Source organism: Carcharodon carcharias, chromosome 6 (assembly GCF_017639515.1).
Source record: "Carcharodon carcharias isolate sCarCar2 chromosome 6, sCarCar2.pri, whole genome shotgun sequence".
Lineage (NCBI taxonomy): Eukaryota > Metazoa > Chordata > Chondrichthyes > Lamniformes > Lamnidae > Carcharodon > Carcharodon carcharias.
In genome coordinates this window covers 125,221,832-125,236,828 of record NC_054472.1, presented here as the reverse complement: position 1 = coordinate 125,236,828, position 14,997 = coordinate 125,221,832, and the positions used below count along the sequence as shown (strand labels likewise).

The 14,997-nt window shown below is 41.2% G+C and overlaps 1 protein-coding gene across 2 annotated transcripts in view; it reads right to left on the bottom strand.

Moving 5' to 3' along the window:
• si:dkey-181m9.8 overlaps nucleotides 1-14,676 on the bottom strand; it is a 66,111-nt gene extending 51,435 nt beyond the window's left edge. For both annotated transcript variants that reach the window (XM_041190587.1, XM_041190588.1), the window contains exons 1-7: nucleotides 14,587-14,676; nucleotides 11,272-11,362; nucleotides 9,557-9,622; nucleotides 8,265-8,428; nucleotides 6,969-7,059; nucleotides 2,466-2,508; nucleotides 822-919 (exon numbers count right to left, since the gene is read on the bottom strand). In XM_041190587.1, the coding sequence (XP_041046521.1) occupies nucleotides 822-919; nucleotides 2,466-2,508; nucleotides 6,969-7,059; nucleotides 8,265-8,428; nucleotides 9,557-9,622; nucleotides 11,272-11,362; nucleotides 14,587-14,631 (598 nt within the window). In that variant the 5' untranslated portion in view covers nucleotides 14,632-14,676. The remainder of the gene's footprint in view (nucleotides 1-821; nucleotides 920-2,465; nucleotides 2,509-6,968; nucleotides 7,060-8,264; nucleotides 8,429-9,556; nucleotides 9,623-11,271; nucleotides 11,363-14,586) is intronic.
• Between the last annotated feature and the right edge of the window lie 321 nt (nucleotides 14,677-14,997).

Sequence of the window (14,997 nt, the reverse complement as noted above, 5' to 3'; positions counted from 1 at the left end):
GGGCCCGCTCGCCAAAGCGTAAAATGACGCAGGGTGACATAGGGCGTGCGTCCCAACGTGTCCCCTCATCATTTGGATTTTCCGGTCGGCGGGCGCGCAGCCAATTTGGCTGCGCGCCCGCCGACCTGTCAACTGCCTATTAAGGCCATTAAAAAAGTAATTGAAATGATTAATGGACCTGTCCATCCAATCTTAAAGTTGATAGGCAGGCGAAGAGCCCAGGAAGCCTTCTGAAAAAGCCTGAAACCTCATCCATGGGCAGGATGAGGTTTCATGAGAGATTTACAATTTTCGGAATATTTTAAAATAAAAGTAATGGACATGTCCCCCAACTCATGTGACAGTGTCACATGAGGGGACATGTCGGGAAAATGTTTTCTAACCTTTAAAATTTTTTTATAACTTCAACAGCCTCAGGGAGATCTGTGCACTCTTTCATGCACATGCAGGAAAAAGCGCACTCCCAGCTCAAGGAATCCCCCCCGCCTGCACAGGGAGTGCTCAGCGCTTCTGAGCAAACATTATGCTGGGTGGGCCTTAATTGGGAACCCCCTCGCCAAGCCCATTCTTGCACAACACCCCCCCACCCCCCCCAACGAGGGGAAAATGCTGCCCATTAAAACAATTGAGGGTGATCAACGAAAGAAAATATAAAGTTTCTAATGAGATAGAAAGATTTTGCACACTCCAAAAAAAGTTATATTTCCTTTTTAAACCAAGATCCTTTCAGTTGTCAGACATTAATATTTAATAAAATTACTGAAGGTGCATTTACTAATTAAAATGACTTATTATCCAGTTATGTTAACTTGCTTACTTACACCATACATTTGAATAGGCAGGCAGGAAACAACCAGAATTCAAAGGCTGAGGAATATTCTGGAGACTCTGCCAACTATTTTCAGTGGAATGTAGAATGCTACAATGGAAAAACAATATACTTTGTCAGATTCTACCTTTTCGAGAAGACATACATAACCATCTGTACTGCGAAGCCTTTTATTTCAGTCAATGACAGAGCTGAAAAACTCTTGTCTGTCCTGCAGAAAAACTCATATCCTCCAGCCAACTCTACATTTCTGCTTCCTGTACTGTTACATTAAAACTTGTAATATATAAATAGTCTTCAACAAGAGTTGCCATGTTAGTGGCACATTGATATTTAATGTAGCGTATCACTGTAAATTCTGCAATTAACTGCAGTTTAGTGCACCACTAACATCTATAACAATACTAGGTTTTGTCTGCCCAGACTGTTTTCACTGGTCAGTTTAGGGGATGCATCGGCTGGTGGTTGGGTTGTGCCTGGCGCACGTGGAACACACAAAGGACTAGAGCATGTGATTCACATACAGCTACCGACAGTTGGTGGCAACGGTGATGGGCTATGAGGGGGCAGGGTTGGTGGAAGACAAAAACAGCGGAAGATCAGGGGAGCCCAACAACTAAGTTACCCTGGCTGGAGAGATTGTTTCTGTGAGGAAAGGATGGATGGGAGGGTTGGGGATGGCAAGAGAAGGACAGGTTGACATTGGAGAATGACACAGGAAGGATGGAATGTTATCAGATGGGGATGGCATGGGAGGGATGGATGAGATGATAGAATTGGTTAGTGTGCCAAAATGGCGGGATAATTATTTGATACAACTTATCATTCAAAAGCTATTCTTTGTGCTAAAAATTAAGATGCACTAGATTTGAATGACAAAGTTTAAGAAACGCTGTCAGGTGATCAAAACATGTACATCAGCGTTGATTCTACAGATGAAGGTGATGAAATCCTCCAGAGTTTCTGCACAGTCTAATTCCACTGCATGCCACATGCCGCTACACAAACTTGGACTCAAGGAAGGAGCAGTTATGACGTTGTTATGCAACTTGAATTCTAAACAAGGACTGCATCATGGAACAAGATTGGTAGGAAGGAAGCTGTTTTCTTTGATGATTGATGCTAAAATTATAACATATATGGTTCAAGGAACTAAGTGTCTATTCCCTGAATAATATTGAGCCCATTAGATGTAAACCAATCCTTTCAACACAGGAGAATAGTTCCTAATTAGACCTTCATATTCTATGATAATAAATATGTCACAAAGTGAGGCTCTTGACAAAAGTTGTATATATATTTCTGGGCCTATTTTTATACGTGGATAGTTTTATGTAGCTCTTTGCAAGTTGAAAAGTTTTGAATCTGTTAAAGTCTTTGGTGAAAGAATAACTAGATTTAAAGAAGTACTGTTGCAATTAAGAGACTAAGTTGACCGCAAATGTTTTGAAGGTTGTTGCTCATTTTTAAATATTCTACTGCTTCATCACTTGCTGAGCACACTTTGTAGAAGTATGTTGCAATTGCAATCAATAAATCTTCACTGCAGTAATAGTCAAATTTACTTTAGTGTCACAAAGTATCTAACTTCTAATCATCCATAACTTAACAGCAATCACCAGCAACGGGGACTTACCTTGGCTGAGGAGGCACAGCAAGAGAGTTGGGGGAATGGCGTGCTAAATTCAAAGAAAAATAATTAAACCATGTTCTCCTAAAGTACCATCTGCAAACATCAATTCTAAAATTCCTTTCCACATCATATTTATTTTTTCTTGTGTTTTAACAAACATTAAAATATTGCAAAACAAAAACAGAATTACCTGGAAAAACTCAGCAGGTCTGGCAGCATCGGCGGAGAATAAAAGAGTTGACGTTTCGAGTCCTCATGACCCTTCGACAGAACTTGAGTTCGAGTCCAAGAAAGAGTTGAAATATAAGCTGGTTTAAGGTGTGTGTGTGGGGGGGGGGGCGGAGAGATAGAGAGAGAGAGAGAGAGAGAGAGGTGGGGGGGGGTGGTGTGGTTGTAGGGACAAACAAGCAGTGATAGAAGCAGATCATCAAAAGATGTCAACGACAATAGTACAATAGAACACATAGGTGTTAAAGTTAAAGTTGGTGATATTATCTAAACGAATGTGCTAATTAAGAATGGATGGTAGGGCACTCAAGGTATAGCTCTAGTGGGGTTTTTTTTTTCATTTTTTTTTAAATAATGGAAATAGGTGGGAAAAGGAAAATCCTTATAATTTATTGGAAAAAAAAGGAAGGGGGAAACAGAAAGGGGGTGGGGATGGGGGAGGGAGCTCACGACCTAAAGTTGTTGAATTCAATATTCAGTCCGGAAGGCTGCAAAGTCCCTAGTCTGAATATTGAATTCAACAACTTTAGGTCGTGAGCTCCCTCCCCCATCCCCACCCCCTTTCTGTTTCCCCCTTCCTTTTTTTCCAATAAATTATAAAGATTTTCCTTTTCCCACCTATTTCCATTATTTAAAAAAAAATAAATAAAAAAAAACCCACTAGAGCTATACCTTGAGTGCCCTACCATCCATTCTTAATTAGCACATTCGTTTAGATAATATCACCAACTTTAACTTTAACACCTATGTGTTCTATTGTACTATTGTCGTTGACATCTTTTGATGATCTGCTTCTATCACTGCTTGTTTGTCCCTACAACCACAACCCCCCCCACCTCTCTCTCTCTCTCTCTCTATCTCTCCGCCTCCCACACACACACCTTAAACCAGCTTATATTTCAACTCTTTCTTGGACTCGAACTCAAGTTCTGTCGAAGGGTCATGAGGACTCAAAACGTCAACTCTTTTCTTCTCCGCCGATGCTGCCAGACCTGCTGAGTTTTTCCAGGTAATTCTGTTTTTGTTTTGGATTTCCAGCATCCGCAGTTTTTTTGTTTTTATTAAAATATTGCATATATTTTGTCAACAAAATGAGGAAACTAAATTAATTGAAGAATTCAAATTACTTAAAAGGAATCACAGAATTGTTACAGTGTAGAAGGAGGCCATTCAGCCCATCATGTCTGCATTGGCTCTCTGAACATTTTAACTTAGTGCCAATCTCCTGCCTTTTCCCCATAACCCTGCACATTATTTCTATTTAAATAATCATCAAATACCCTCTTGAATGCCTCAACTGAACCTGCCTCCACTACATTTCCAGGCAGTGCATTCCAAATCTTAACTACTCACTGTGTGAAAAAGTTTTTTCTCACCTTGCGTTTGCTTCTTTTGCAAAACACTTTAAAACTGTGCCCTCTGGCTCTCAATTGATTTGCCAGATCTTTGTCCACTCACTTAACCTATCTATGTCACTTTGTAGCCTCCTTATGTCCTCTTCACAATTTACTTTCCTACCTATCTGTGTCATCGGCAAATTTTGCAACCATTCCTTCAGTCCCTTCATCCAATTCATTTAAATAAATTGTAAAAAGTTGTTCCTGTTAGCTAGCCTATCTTCTATCCATGCCAATATGTTATCCCCAACACCACGAGCTTTTATTTTCTGCAATAATCTTTGATGTGGCACTTTATCAAATGCCTTCTGGAAATCTAAGCATAGTACATCCACCGGTTTCCCTTTATCCACAGCAGATCCTTCATAGAACTCCAATAAATTGCTTAAACATGATTTCCCTTTTACAAAACCATGCTGACTCTGCCCAATTGCCTTGAATTTCTCTAAGTGCCCTCCTATAACATCTTTAATAATAGCTTCTAACATTCTCCCTATGAGAGATGTTAAGCTAACTGGCCTTCGGTTTCGTGCTGTCTCCCTCCCTTTTTGAATAAAGGAGTTATATTTGCTATTTTCCAATCTAATGGAACCTTTCCCGAATCTAGGGAATTTTGGAAAATTAAAACCAGTGCATCAACTATCTCACTATCCACTTCTTTCAAGACCTTATGGTGAAGCCCATCCGGACCTGGGGATTTGTCCACCCGCAGCCCCAACAATTTGCTCAACAGCACTTGCCTGGTGATTGTAATTTTCCCAAGTTCCTCCCTCCCTTCCATTTCCTGATATACAACTATTTCTGGGATGTTACTAGTGTCCTCTGTAATAAAGTCTGAAGCAAAATACCTGTTTAATCCATCTACCATCTCCCTACTTTCCATTATCAATTCCCCAGGCACACTTTCCGTAGGACCAAAGCTCAATTTGTTAGCTCTTCTTATTTAAAAATCCATAGAAACTCTTACTATCTGTCTTTATATTACTAGCTAGCTTTCTCTCATACTCTAATTTTTCCCTCCTTATTAATCTTTTTGTCATTCTTTTCTGTTCCTTATATTCTTTTCAATCTTCTGACCTGCCACCTGTCTTTGCGTAATTATATGCTTTTTCTTTAAGTTTGATACTTTAACTTTTTTAGTTAACCACGGATGGTGGGTCCTCCCTTTGGAATTTTTTCCCTCAATGGAATGTATATATTCTGTGTATTCTGAAATATCCTCTTAAAAATCTGCCACTTAACTTCTATTGACATATTCCTTAACCTCATGTGCCAGTTCACTTTAACTAACTCTGCTTTCATCCCCTCATAAATGCCCTTATTTAAGTTTAAAATTCTAGTCTTGGATGCACTCGTTGCTCCATAAAAATGAATGTCAAATTCAATCATATTATGATCACTGCTACCTAGGGGTGTCTTGCATTTGCATGCACCCTACAGAAAACCTTACTTGCTGTTGTCAATTTTTCCCACTATAACTTGTTATGTCCACATATTAATGGAAACTTCCAATGTAAACTGATCATACTATATGCACTCCCCCCATCAGCGGTCTGCCAGGATAGGCATTGCTTTTATAAATGTAGACTGAAAAATTTATAATGACATTAAAATGGGATCTGAGTTATGCCTGGATGCTTTGCTCCAATTATCCCACATCCTTTAACCTTGCTTCACCTAAAGACTACACTTGGGACAGGATTTTGAGTTTTGGGTTGGGACTCCAACTTCAGGGTCAAATTGGGGTCACAACCCCACACAGCATGGGACACAGTCACTTGCAATGATTCCCCCCGAACTGGTTATCAGCCAGAGCGCAAGCTCGCTTTCGGGCAGTCTTTTGAAGCTGGAAGGCCAGAGGCCAGTTCAGAAGCAGCAGCAACAACCTACAGTTCAGTTAAGAAAGAGAGGATGCCTCCATCTTGAGGGGGCTTCACTGCCAGTTTTAAAAGTTTTAAATGAAAGAATGGCCTCAGCAGCTTGTCCATCATTGTGAAAGAGCACTCCTTCATAAGGAAGCCTGTGGCCGTAACTCTAACCAGGTAGGCGGGGAATGCCTCGAAGCCTGCCTGGAACATGGGAGGCTGCCTCCAGGCAGATTGTCTAGTTCCCAAGGCTTTGGGTGGGTGGTGGGGGCTGCTGCAGCTGACTGGAGAACTCCAGTCGGCATCAGACATTAGGCCTGAATAAGTTATTAAGTCCCCTTAATTGGTTACCAGCTGCTTGCTGGAGGTAACCTTTCCAACCTCAATCCTGCTTCTGGAAATATGTCCTGGAGGTGACTTCATGCCAGCAAATGGGCACACTGGCCAGCTGCGTGAATTTTCATGCCTGCTTGCCTCTGTACTCATTCCCTCATAGGAGCATATACCTTGCCCATGGTTTTTAATTCACTATGTGCAATGCAACTGGAAATCAGCCAATCTCTATTGTAAATACATTATATATGCTCCACGTTTCATTGAAGAAACTTTTTTCTTGTTAGATATATTAATTATACAGATACATCAAGAATAACAATCTATAAAACTGAAATTCAAAACAGTAATGCAGTTTAATGTGCTAATTGGAATCCTAACATTGCACTGTTATTAGGAAGAGGCTAAGTAGAAGCCTTGTGTTTTCCACAGGAAGGCGTTGGCAATAAAAGATAAGAGAAAATTTATGCCTAGACTGGTCATACATCCTTTTTTGTTGTGTGCAGCATAAGACCTGCGAGCAGCTTGCCTTTCTTCTCAGCCATTGCTAGTGTACTGTATAGGAAGACCAGCGAAGGGAAAAAACTGTCACAAAAAACTCAAATTTAAAAAGGTGTAGGAGAAAATGGATTCTGCCAAATCTTTCAATATAAAAATATACTGACAGTAAATTGACAGTTTACCTTGCGAAAGAGCAATCTGTGTTGGATTATTTAAGCAGTTCATAAATGATGTTCTTATGTCTTCAATAAGGCCCACCAAATGTGATGTCGGCTGAAGAAAGCAGGATCATCCAATGAGAAAAAAATAACAAAGAAAATCCTCATTACCCAGACCTCAGATTTGTAATTTTGATACCTTTGTATTTTTACTTCCAGCAATTACTTTACTACACTCTTCTTAACCCAAATTAAACTTGTATTTTTAATTTTCTCATTTAAATACACACTCTAAAACCACTCACACTAATTTTGTAATTAAATATTCCTAAACTTCCTAGTAATCCTGTTCTACTGCTGCTCCTACATTGCACTTTCACTCTTGTATTCTATTGTACTAGGAGAAATTATAATATATCAAACGTAAAGGAACTATTTGGTTGCTTTAAGAACTTTGCAGTTCAGCTGTAAACCAGCTATTTAGTACCAAACAAAAACAGTGCCAGCCTTTTCTTTATCACCATTCTAAGATATGTATTTGATGGACAGAATTATTTGGTCTGCTATTTTTATTGTATGTACATAGAGTTAACAAAAGATTAAAAGAGTGTGTTCTGAGGAGGTTGAGAGAGGGGCTCAAAGTGGGAGAGGGAAGAAGAGTTTGCATCAGAATAAAATTACTGGCTCATAACTTAAAATGTTTGCCATAATCTTGATTTACATATTTTGAAAAAATAACATTTCAATTAAGTTATGAAGGCATTTGAGAATGAGGACTGGTGTAATGTGGACTTCAGAATTAATCCTACATCTACCAATGCACGCATAGCTGAGAACTAATTCGAGCCACTGGGAGGGGGAAAATCCTGCTACCCAGTTTCTTTATTTAAAAACATTACAATTCATGAATTTACAAGTGAAAAAAACCTGATATATTATTTTAAAGCACATTCTTAAACTCCCCTCACTCCCCTTCTAAACACAATGTTTATAACAACTTTAATTGTCACTTTTACATAATTTGACATGGTCTGATCATTGAATAATATATCAGATATGTTCTTAACACCAATTCTCACATTCAAATAAGACTAGGTTAGGCACTCTACTAGAAACTTGTTAAGTTAAATTATTGAATCTGGCAATATGTTTATGTCCTAATACAGTCATATACCACCACAGACTTCTGCATTTTTGTGAGTAAATTTGCCAAAACCAGTGTGTTTCAAACATTTCATCTCATCTTTACTTAAAGAATCATCTTTGCTTAAGTTTGTTTTTTGCTGTATGAACAAAATTATAAAACGTATTCTTGCTTACGTATTTCCAGTTCCTTAAATAATTCGAAGACACCATGCCGGTGTTATCCATATGGATTCCAGGGTTTTGGCACCCTATTGGTAACCCCTTCACAAAAAATTTTGGTGGAAACTGGGGGTGCGTGTTGTGCAACCAAATGCTTATTGGAACATTATAAATTAAGCCTGAAGATAAACAGATTTACACATTGTTAATAAAACGGGAATAAATTTTGTGCAAACACGACAAATGTGAGATCCATGCTTGGGAGTGGGGATCTACTTTTATAACTTTGGCACTAAAAGATTTTTTAAAAACAAAGCACTTGTAAAAGTAACGCTCTAAAATGAATATTGTTTGTAAAGGGTTTTAATCCTATCAAGCTTTTCTGCCCCTCATCCACACTGCTGTTCATCAGTAGGAAGGATACAATTTAACCTACAAATAGTTCCATAGACACCATGGGCAGGATTTTTTCCATTGGCGGGGGTGCTCAGCGGGTGTGGGCGAGGGTGGTCAGGAAGCCGCCTGCGATAGGTACCGCACCACAGTTTAACGTGAGCAGGCCAATTAAGGCCTGGCCAGCGTGGAAGGTAGCGGCAGCGCTGAGCGCTGCCTGTGCGGGCAGGGGAAAGGAGGGCCTAGCATGAACTTCACGCTCCCTGAAGCACAGAACTGCCTCAGGGAGATGAAGCGCTGTTTAAAAAAACTTAATGAACAAAATAAAAATGTCATAAAACATGTCCCCTCATGTGACTCTGACACATAAGCAGGGACATGTTTTTAATTCAAATGTAAAATTTTTATTTTTATTTGCTTTAGGAAACCTCATCCCACCCGTGGATGAGGTTTCTCAAAAAGTACAAAGGCCATTTGACGTTTTTGCCTGCCCATCAACCGTTAAGTTGGATGGGCAGTGTAAATTAGAATTTAATTACTTTTTAAATGGCCTTAATAGGCCTTTTAATTGTTGGCGGGCGCGCAGCCGGCTCTGGCGCGCGCCCAGCAAAAGAAATAGCGTGGGACTACACAATGACATCAGGATGCTCGCTCGATGTTATCACGTCATTTTACGCTCAGCCGGGTCGGGTGCGCATCCGACTGCCAAGCTCAATATTCTGCCCCATTAGTTTACCAGGAGGCACAGTCCAGTGCTTGTGAAGGCAAAACCAACTTGACTCTCAGCAGTGCTTCTCAGATAAATTTTCCCAAGACTAGAAAAGCACCTCCACAAATGGAATTGAACTGTTCATCCAAATTGCGATCTAATACAGATCTAACACTCTTATGTAGCTGCCAGACTATGGTCTTACCTCTGCATGGCACAGGAATATTGCCATTCAAATTAACAAGCTTATTTTTAACTCCAGTTCCATCACCTGGAAGGGAAAGGAAACAAAAATTTATAAAATAGATTAAAGAAATATTTTGACCTAGAATGATTTGACTCAGCTATGTTCACTCAGACATAAAGGGCTGGATAACACTAAAAATAGGTGGTTAGAAATTAGGTCAGAGGTTAAAATTTTTTAAAAATCCAACTTAATCCACTTCCAAACCCAACCACTTCCTAGCTTATTGGAGTTGGGATAAAAGTGAGGCAGACTGCTTCTAGAACACGGGTTGGCAATGTAAATATTTTAATAAGATTGGCAATTTCCTGTTTTACTGTTTAACCTTAACGTGAAAGGATTGCCAGGCCTTGGAAACCCAATAGCTGGAGGGAGACGAGGACAGCTTTGGGGAGAAGGCAAGTGCCTTTTCAGCACTGCTTTGTGGGCCTACGGGAGCAGGAGTGCTTCATCTGGCCCTCCAAGTCCCATCCATCCCCCCAGTATAAAAACCCCCAGCATCTGGTTTGGACCTCCCTGGGATCAGATAAGTTGCCCCACTGCACCGCTGCCCACTTCTCGAGGTCAGTCATTAGTATTACAGCTGCTCTGAAGTCTTCCCTGCTGACTTCTGGACAGGGAACTTGTCAAGGATAAAAGATGCACATTAACCTAGCCTCCCTGGTTTCCAATCTAAAGTTCTACCCCCACCTCATAAGTAGCCTGTCTCTTTTAATATCCAGACAATATGTTCTAATATCAGAAACTTAAATCCAACAATGTTAGAGGATACACTTTCTTGAATATAACAAGAACACCGATTTATCATGAGATGACAAATTGTACTTTTATTATAGAGTTCTGAGAGTGTGCTAGTGGTATTTTCTGACTAACTGATTGAGTATAATGTTTGAAAAATGCAGAGTAGATGAAATGGTGTAATGGAGATGGCAGTGGCTTTATTATCTAAGGACACAAATTTCTGATGCAGCTTGTGCCTTCTCCCAAACAAAGTTCTGGACATGTATGAATACCCTTCTTTCCAACATTCACTAATAAATCATGCTCTGGTTAAGCGGACTCATCTTACATGTCCTTATCCCCACCCTATAATAATTGCCTCTTACCTTTCATGTACTTCACTTCCCTAAGACTGGGCTTCTCCTTGAGCCCCGTCAACAGCTACTCATTCATATACTATGCTCTTGCACAATGAAATACTTTGTCCAGTTTCCTCCACCCTGTAACCATCCTCTCTGCTTTCAAAATTTCAGGACTCACTTTGACCATATCTTTTAAGTTCTCCTCAAATCTCCTTTAATCCTTTCAAAGTGAAAGATTGCATTGATATGGAGACCTCAGGGTGTCCAAAAGCACTTTACAGTCAATGAAGTACTTTTTGAAGTGCAATGGAGGAAAGCAAATTTGTGTACAGCAGGGTCCCACAAGCTGCAATGTAGCAATGACCAATGATGTCTTCCTGCAACTGATGAGTGCTACTGAATTTCAAGTTGCTGTTTTTGCCTCACCAAAATTTGCACTTTAAACAAAAAGAACTTGCATTTTATAGTAAATATATTCCTTGAACACTCTTTTCAAGCTAAATAAATGTGGAGTTATGCATTTTAATCAGGAATAGGAGAACAATTAAATGTAATTTATCTATCTCCCTCTGTATACATTAAACTATTACTTACGATAATAGTCAAAACATACAGAGAGGTTTCTGTATGTTGCTTGTACATTTTTAAGTTCCTTCATAACCTCTGCTGGATAACGGTATGAACACTGTAAAAGAAAAACAATAAGATTACTTGCATCTGCAGTATTTTGCTTTTATCTAGATTACTTGCAACATTGCATAAGATCAAAACATAATTTCCTGTTATTATTTAGTTTATCATTTCTAAATATTTGGAAATCAATTAAAAAACAAACCTTAAAAAGTAAATTTTAATTTGAAAAGGCTTTTGTTTGAAATGGGAAGTGCAGCAGGTAAGGATGCTGCTCGTTGTTTTCTGGGACGTGATACTGAAATAACCCAGACTCCCAAGATAAGTTTCCTCTACTAGCTTCAAACATCTTTTGTGAATTTTTGAATATTAATGGCTTCATCTTTATTCCTAATACATATCAGTCCCCACCAGAAAACTTGTCACTATAATAAATGAAGCTTTTAAAAATCAAGTGTTCCCTGAGAACCATGGGGCCTGTTCCTTCTTTGATTGGGTTATGATAATTATGTGCTGAGGCTTCCGATACTTTTCCAGTAACATAATTGGGCTGTGCGAACCAGAGGCAGGAACCAGTTGAATTTCTTTTCTTCAATCTTGGTGTCATTCCCAGTCCAGGTTAAGTCCTAACCCTTAAGCACTGCAGCTGAGTAACAGCTTCAGAGCACTGGATCTCTTACTTTGGCTCTAGCATTGACTGGTTGCACCACCTCACTCCATATCCATGAGGGGTGCCACAGAGGCAATCCCTTGTTCTTACCTCTGTCGCAACACCTCCACAAATTTGGCTGAAAATTCAGGAGTTCTTAATACTGCAGATGTTCCTATTACTCATCTTCCTGCTACTGCCTGCCTGTTTTTGCTCTCTCTCTTCCTCCAATTCAAGTGGCCATCCTAAGAGATTTGAATAAAGAACTTCTGAAGCACAGTCACTTTTGTAAGGTAGTGAAGCGAGGCAGTCAGTAGGTGTAGAGCAAGGCCTAATGAACAAAAATTAGTTATGAACAGCTAACTCTTTTAGTGATGTTAGTTGAGGTATAAATACCAGTGTCCAATACCAGGTTGATGTAATGTATCAAGTGTGTTTGCCTAGTGGCCAGTCGGCTTGTCACCTCTTGTTTTCAGCTCCCACCACTGGCTAGCAGTATAGCTACTGAGAAAAAAATCTGAGTGCATAGGTCTCTTCCTCCAAGACATAGCCTTTTCATCAACAAGCCCTATGTAGGGCCTCCATGTGACGGTAGACACATGACATACAGGGTTACCTGCGTGCGAGTACACCCTGGTGCCCACAAACCAGACCACAAGCTATGGGTAAATAGCCACGCTGGCTTGCGGGTGTCTCAGGAGAGAAGACGGCTAAGGTAGTAAACCCTGATGGAAAATCCAGAGTGGCATCCCATAGGCAGCAATCTGTCATCTATCAGTTGGCTTTCTGGCAACTCCTGCAGCAGAGCTGGTACAAAACAGTACTGGATTCATCCTCTCCTATGGACAATACTAGCAAAGCCAAGAGGGGGGGCCCTGATGCTGGGGCAACTCAGGGTCTCCATTTTATTTGTCCTGGAGAGGACACTGCAGCTTTGTGGTTGACAGACCCCAATATACCATAAACCACAATGCGCAGTAACTCTGGATCCCAGTGCAATATAAACTCCATGTGCAGTAACTCCGGGTCCCAGTGCAGTTTAGACAGTTTTCACTGTAACTCAGGGTCCCAGTGCAGTGTAAACAGTCTGCACCTTAACTCCAGGTCCCAGTGCGGTGTAAACACTCTACACTGTAACTCCCGATCCCAGTTCAGTGTAAACAGTCTGCACTTTAACTCCAGGTCCCTGTGCAATGTAAACACTCTGACTGTAACTCCGGGCCCCAGTTCAGTGTAAACAGTCTGCCCTTTAACTCGGGATCCCAGTGTGGCATAAATACTCTGCACTGTAACTCGGGATCCCCGTGTGGTATAAACACTCTGCACTGTAACTCGGGATCCCCGTGTGGTATAAACACTCTGCACTGTAACTCGGGATACCCGTGTGGTATAAACACTCTGCACTGTAACTCGGGATCCCAGTGTGGTATAAACACTCTGCACTGTAACTCGGGATACCCGTGTGGTATAAACACTCTGCACTGTAACTCGGGATCCCAGTGTGGTATAAACACTCTGCACTGTAACTCGGGATCCCCGTGTGGTATAAGCACTCTGCACTGTAACTCGGGATCCCAGTGTGGCATAAACACTCTGCACTATAACTCGGGATCCCAGTGTGGTATAAACACTCTGCACTGTAACTCGGGATCCCAGTGTGGTATAAACACTCTGCACTGTAACTCAGGATCCCAGTGTAGTATAAACACTCTGCACTGTAACTCGGGATCCCAGTGTGGTATAAACACTCTGCACTGTAACTCGGGATCCCAGTGTGGTATAAACACTCTGCACTGTAACTCGGGATCCCAGTTTGGTATAAACACTCTGCACTGTAACTCGGGATACCCGTGTAGTATAAACACTCTGCACTGTAACTCGGGATCCCAGTGTGGTATAAACACTCTGCACTGTAACTCGGGATCCCCGTGTGGTATAAACACTCTGTACTGTAACTCGGGATCCCAGTGTGGCATAAACACTCTGCACTATAACTCGGGATCCCAGTGTGGTATAAACACTCTGCACTGTAACTCGGGATCCCAGTGTGGTATAAACACTCTGCACTGTAACTCAGGATCCCAGTGTAGTATAAACACTCTGCACTGTAACTCGGGATCCCAGTGTGGTATAAACACTCTGCACTGTAACTCGGGATCCCAGTGTGGTATAAACACTCTGCACTGTAACTCGGGATCCCAGTTTGGTATAAACACTCTGCACTGTAACTCGGGATCCCCGTGTGGTATAAACACTCTGCACTGTAACTCGGGATACCCGTGTGGTATAAACACTCTGCACTGTAACTCGGGATCCCAGTGTGGTATAAACACTCTGCACTGTAACTCGGGATCCCAGTGTGGTATAAACACTGCACTGTAACTCGGGATCCTAGTGTGGTATAAACACTCTGCACTGTAACTCGGGATCCCAGTGTGGTATAAACACTCTGCACTGTAACTCCCATCCCAGTTCAGTGTAAACAGTCTGCCCTTTAACTCGGGATCCCAGTGCAGTGTAACCAGTAGATCTCGGCTGTAACGCCGCTCGCTCCCCGAGGCCCCCCGGCGCAGTGCCAGGGTCTGTCTCTGGTCTCAGCGAGTGTTAAGAGGTCGCCGGGTCCTACTCACTTCGATCAAACCACGGTTGTGTGGGTTTCCGGGAACACTCATCATTCCTCGAGCGGCAGAATCCACTGTTGAATATTCAGAATGAAACCGGAAACCAATTCCAAAGCCGCATGACGTAGCACGCAGGCGAGCACGTGACAACGCGCATTTGGCAACAGCTACGAACTCACACTGCACGTGACCCAGGTGGCATGGCGCCACTCTGATCAGCAAGATAGGAGCTACTTACATCCACTCATATTTAAAGACAGTGAAAGAATTGACATTTTCCATGGCTGTCCTCCAGAGGGCAGAATACATTTAGGGGAGATTTAATGAAGGTGTTCAAATTCATGAAACGAAAACAAAAATAGCTGGAAAAACTCAGCAGGTCTGACAGCATCTGCGGAGAGGAATACAGTTAACATTTCG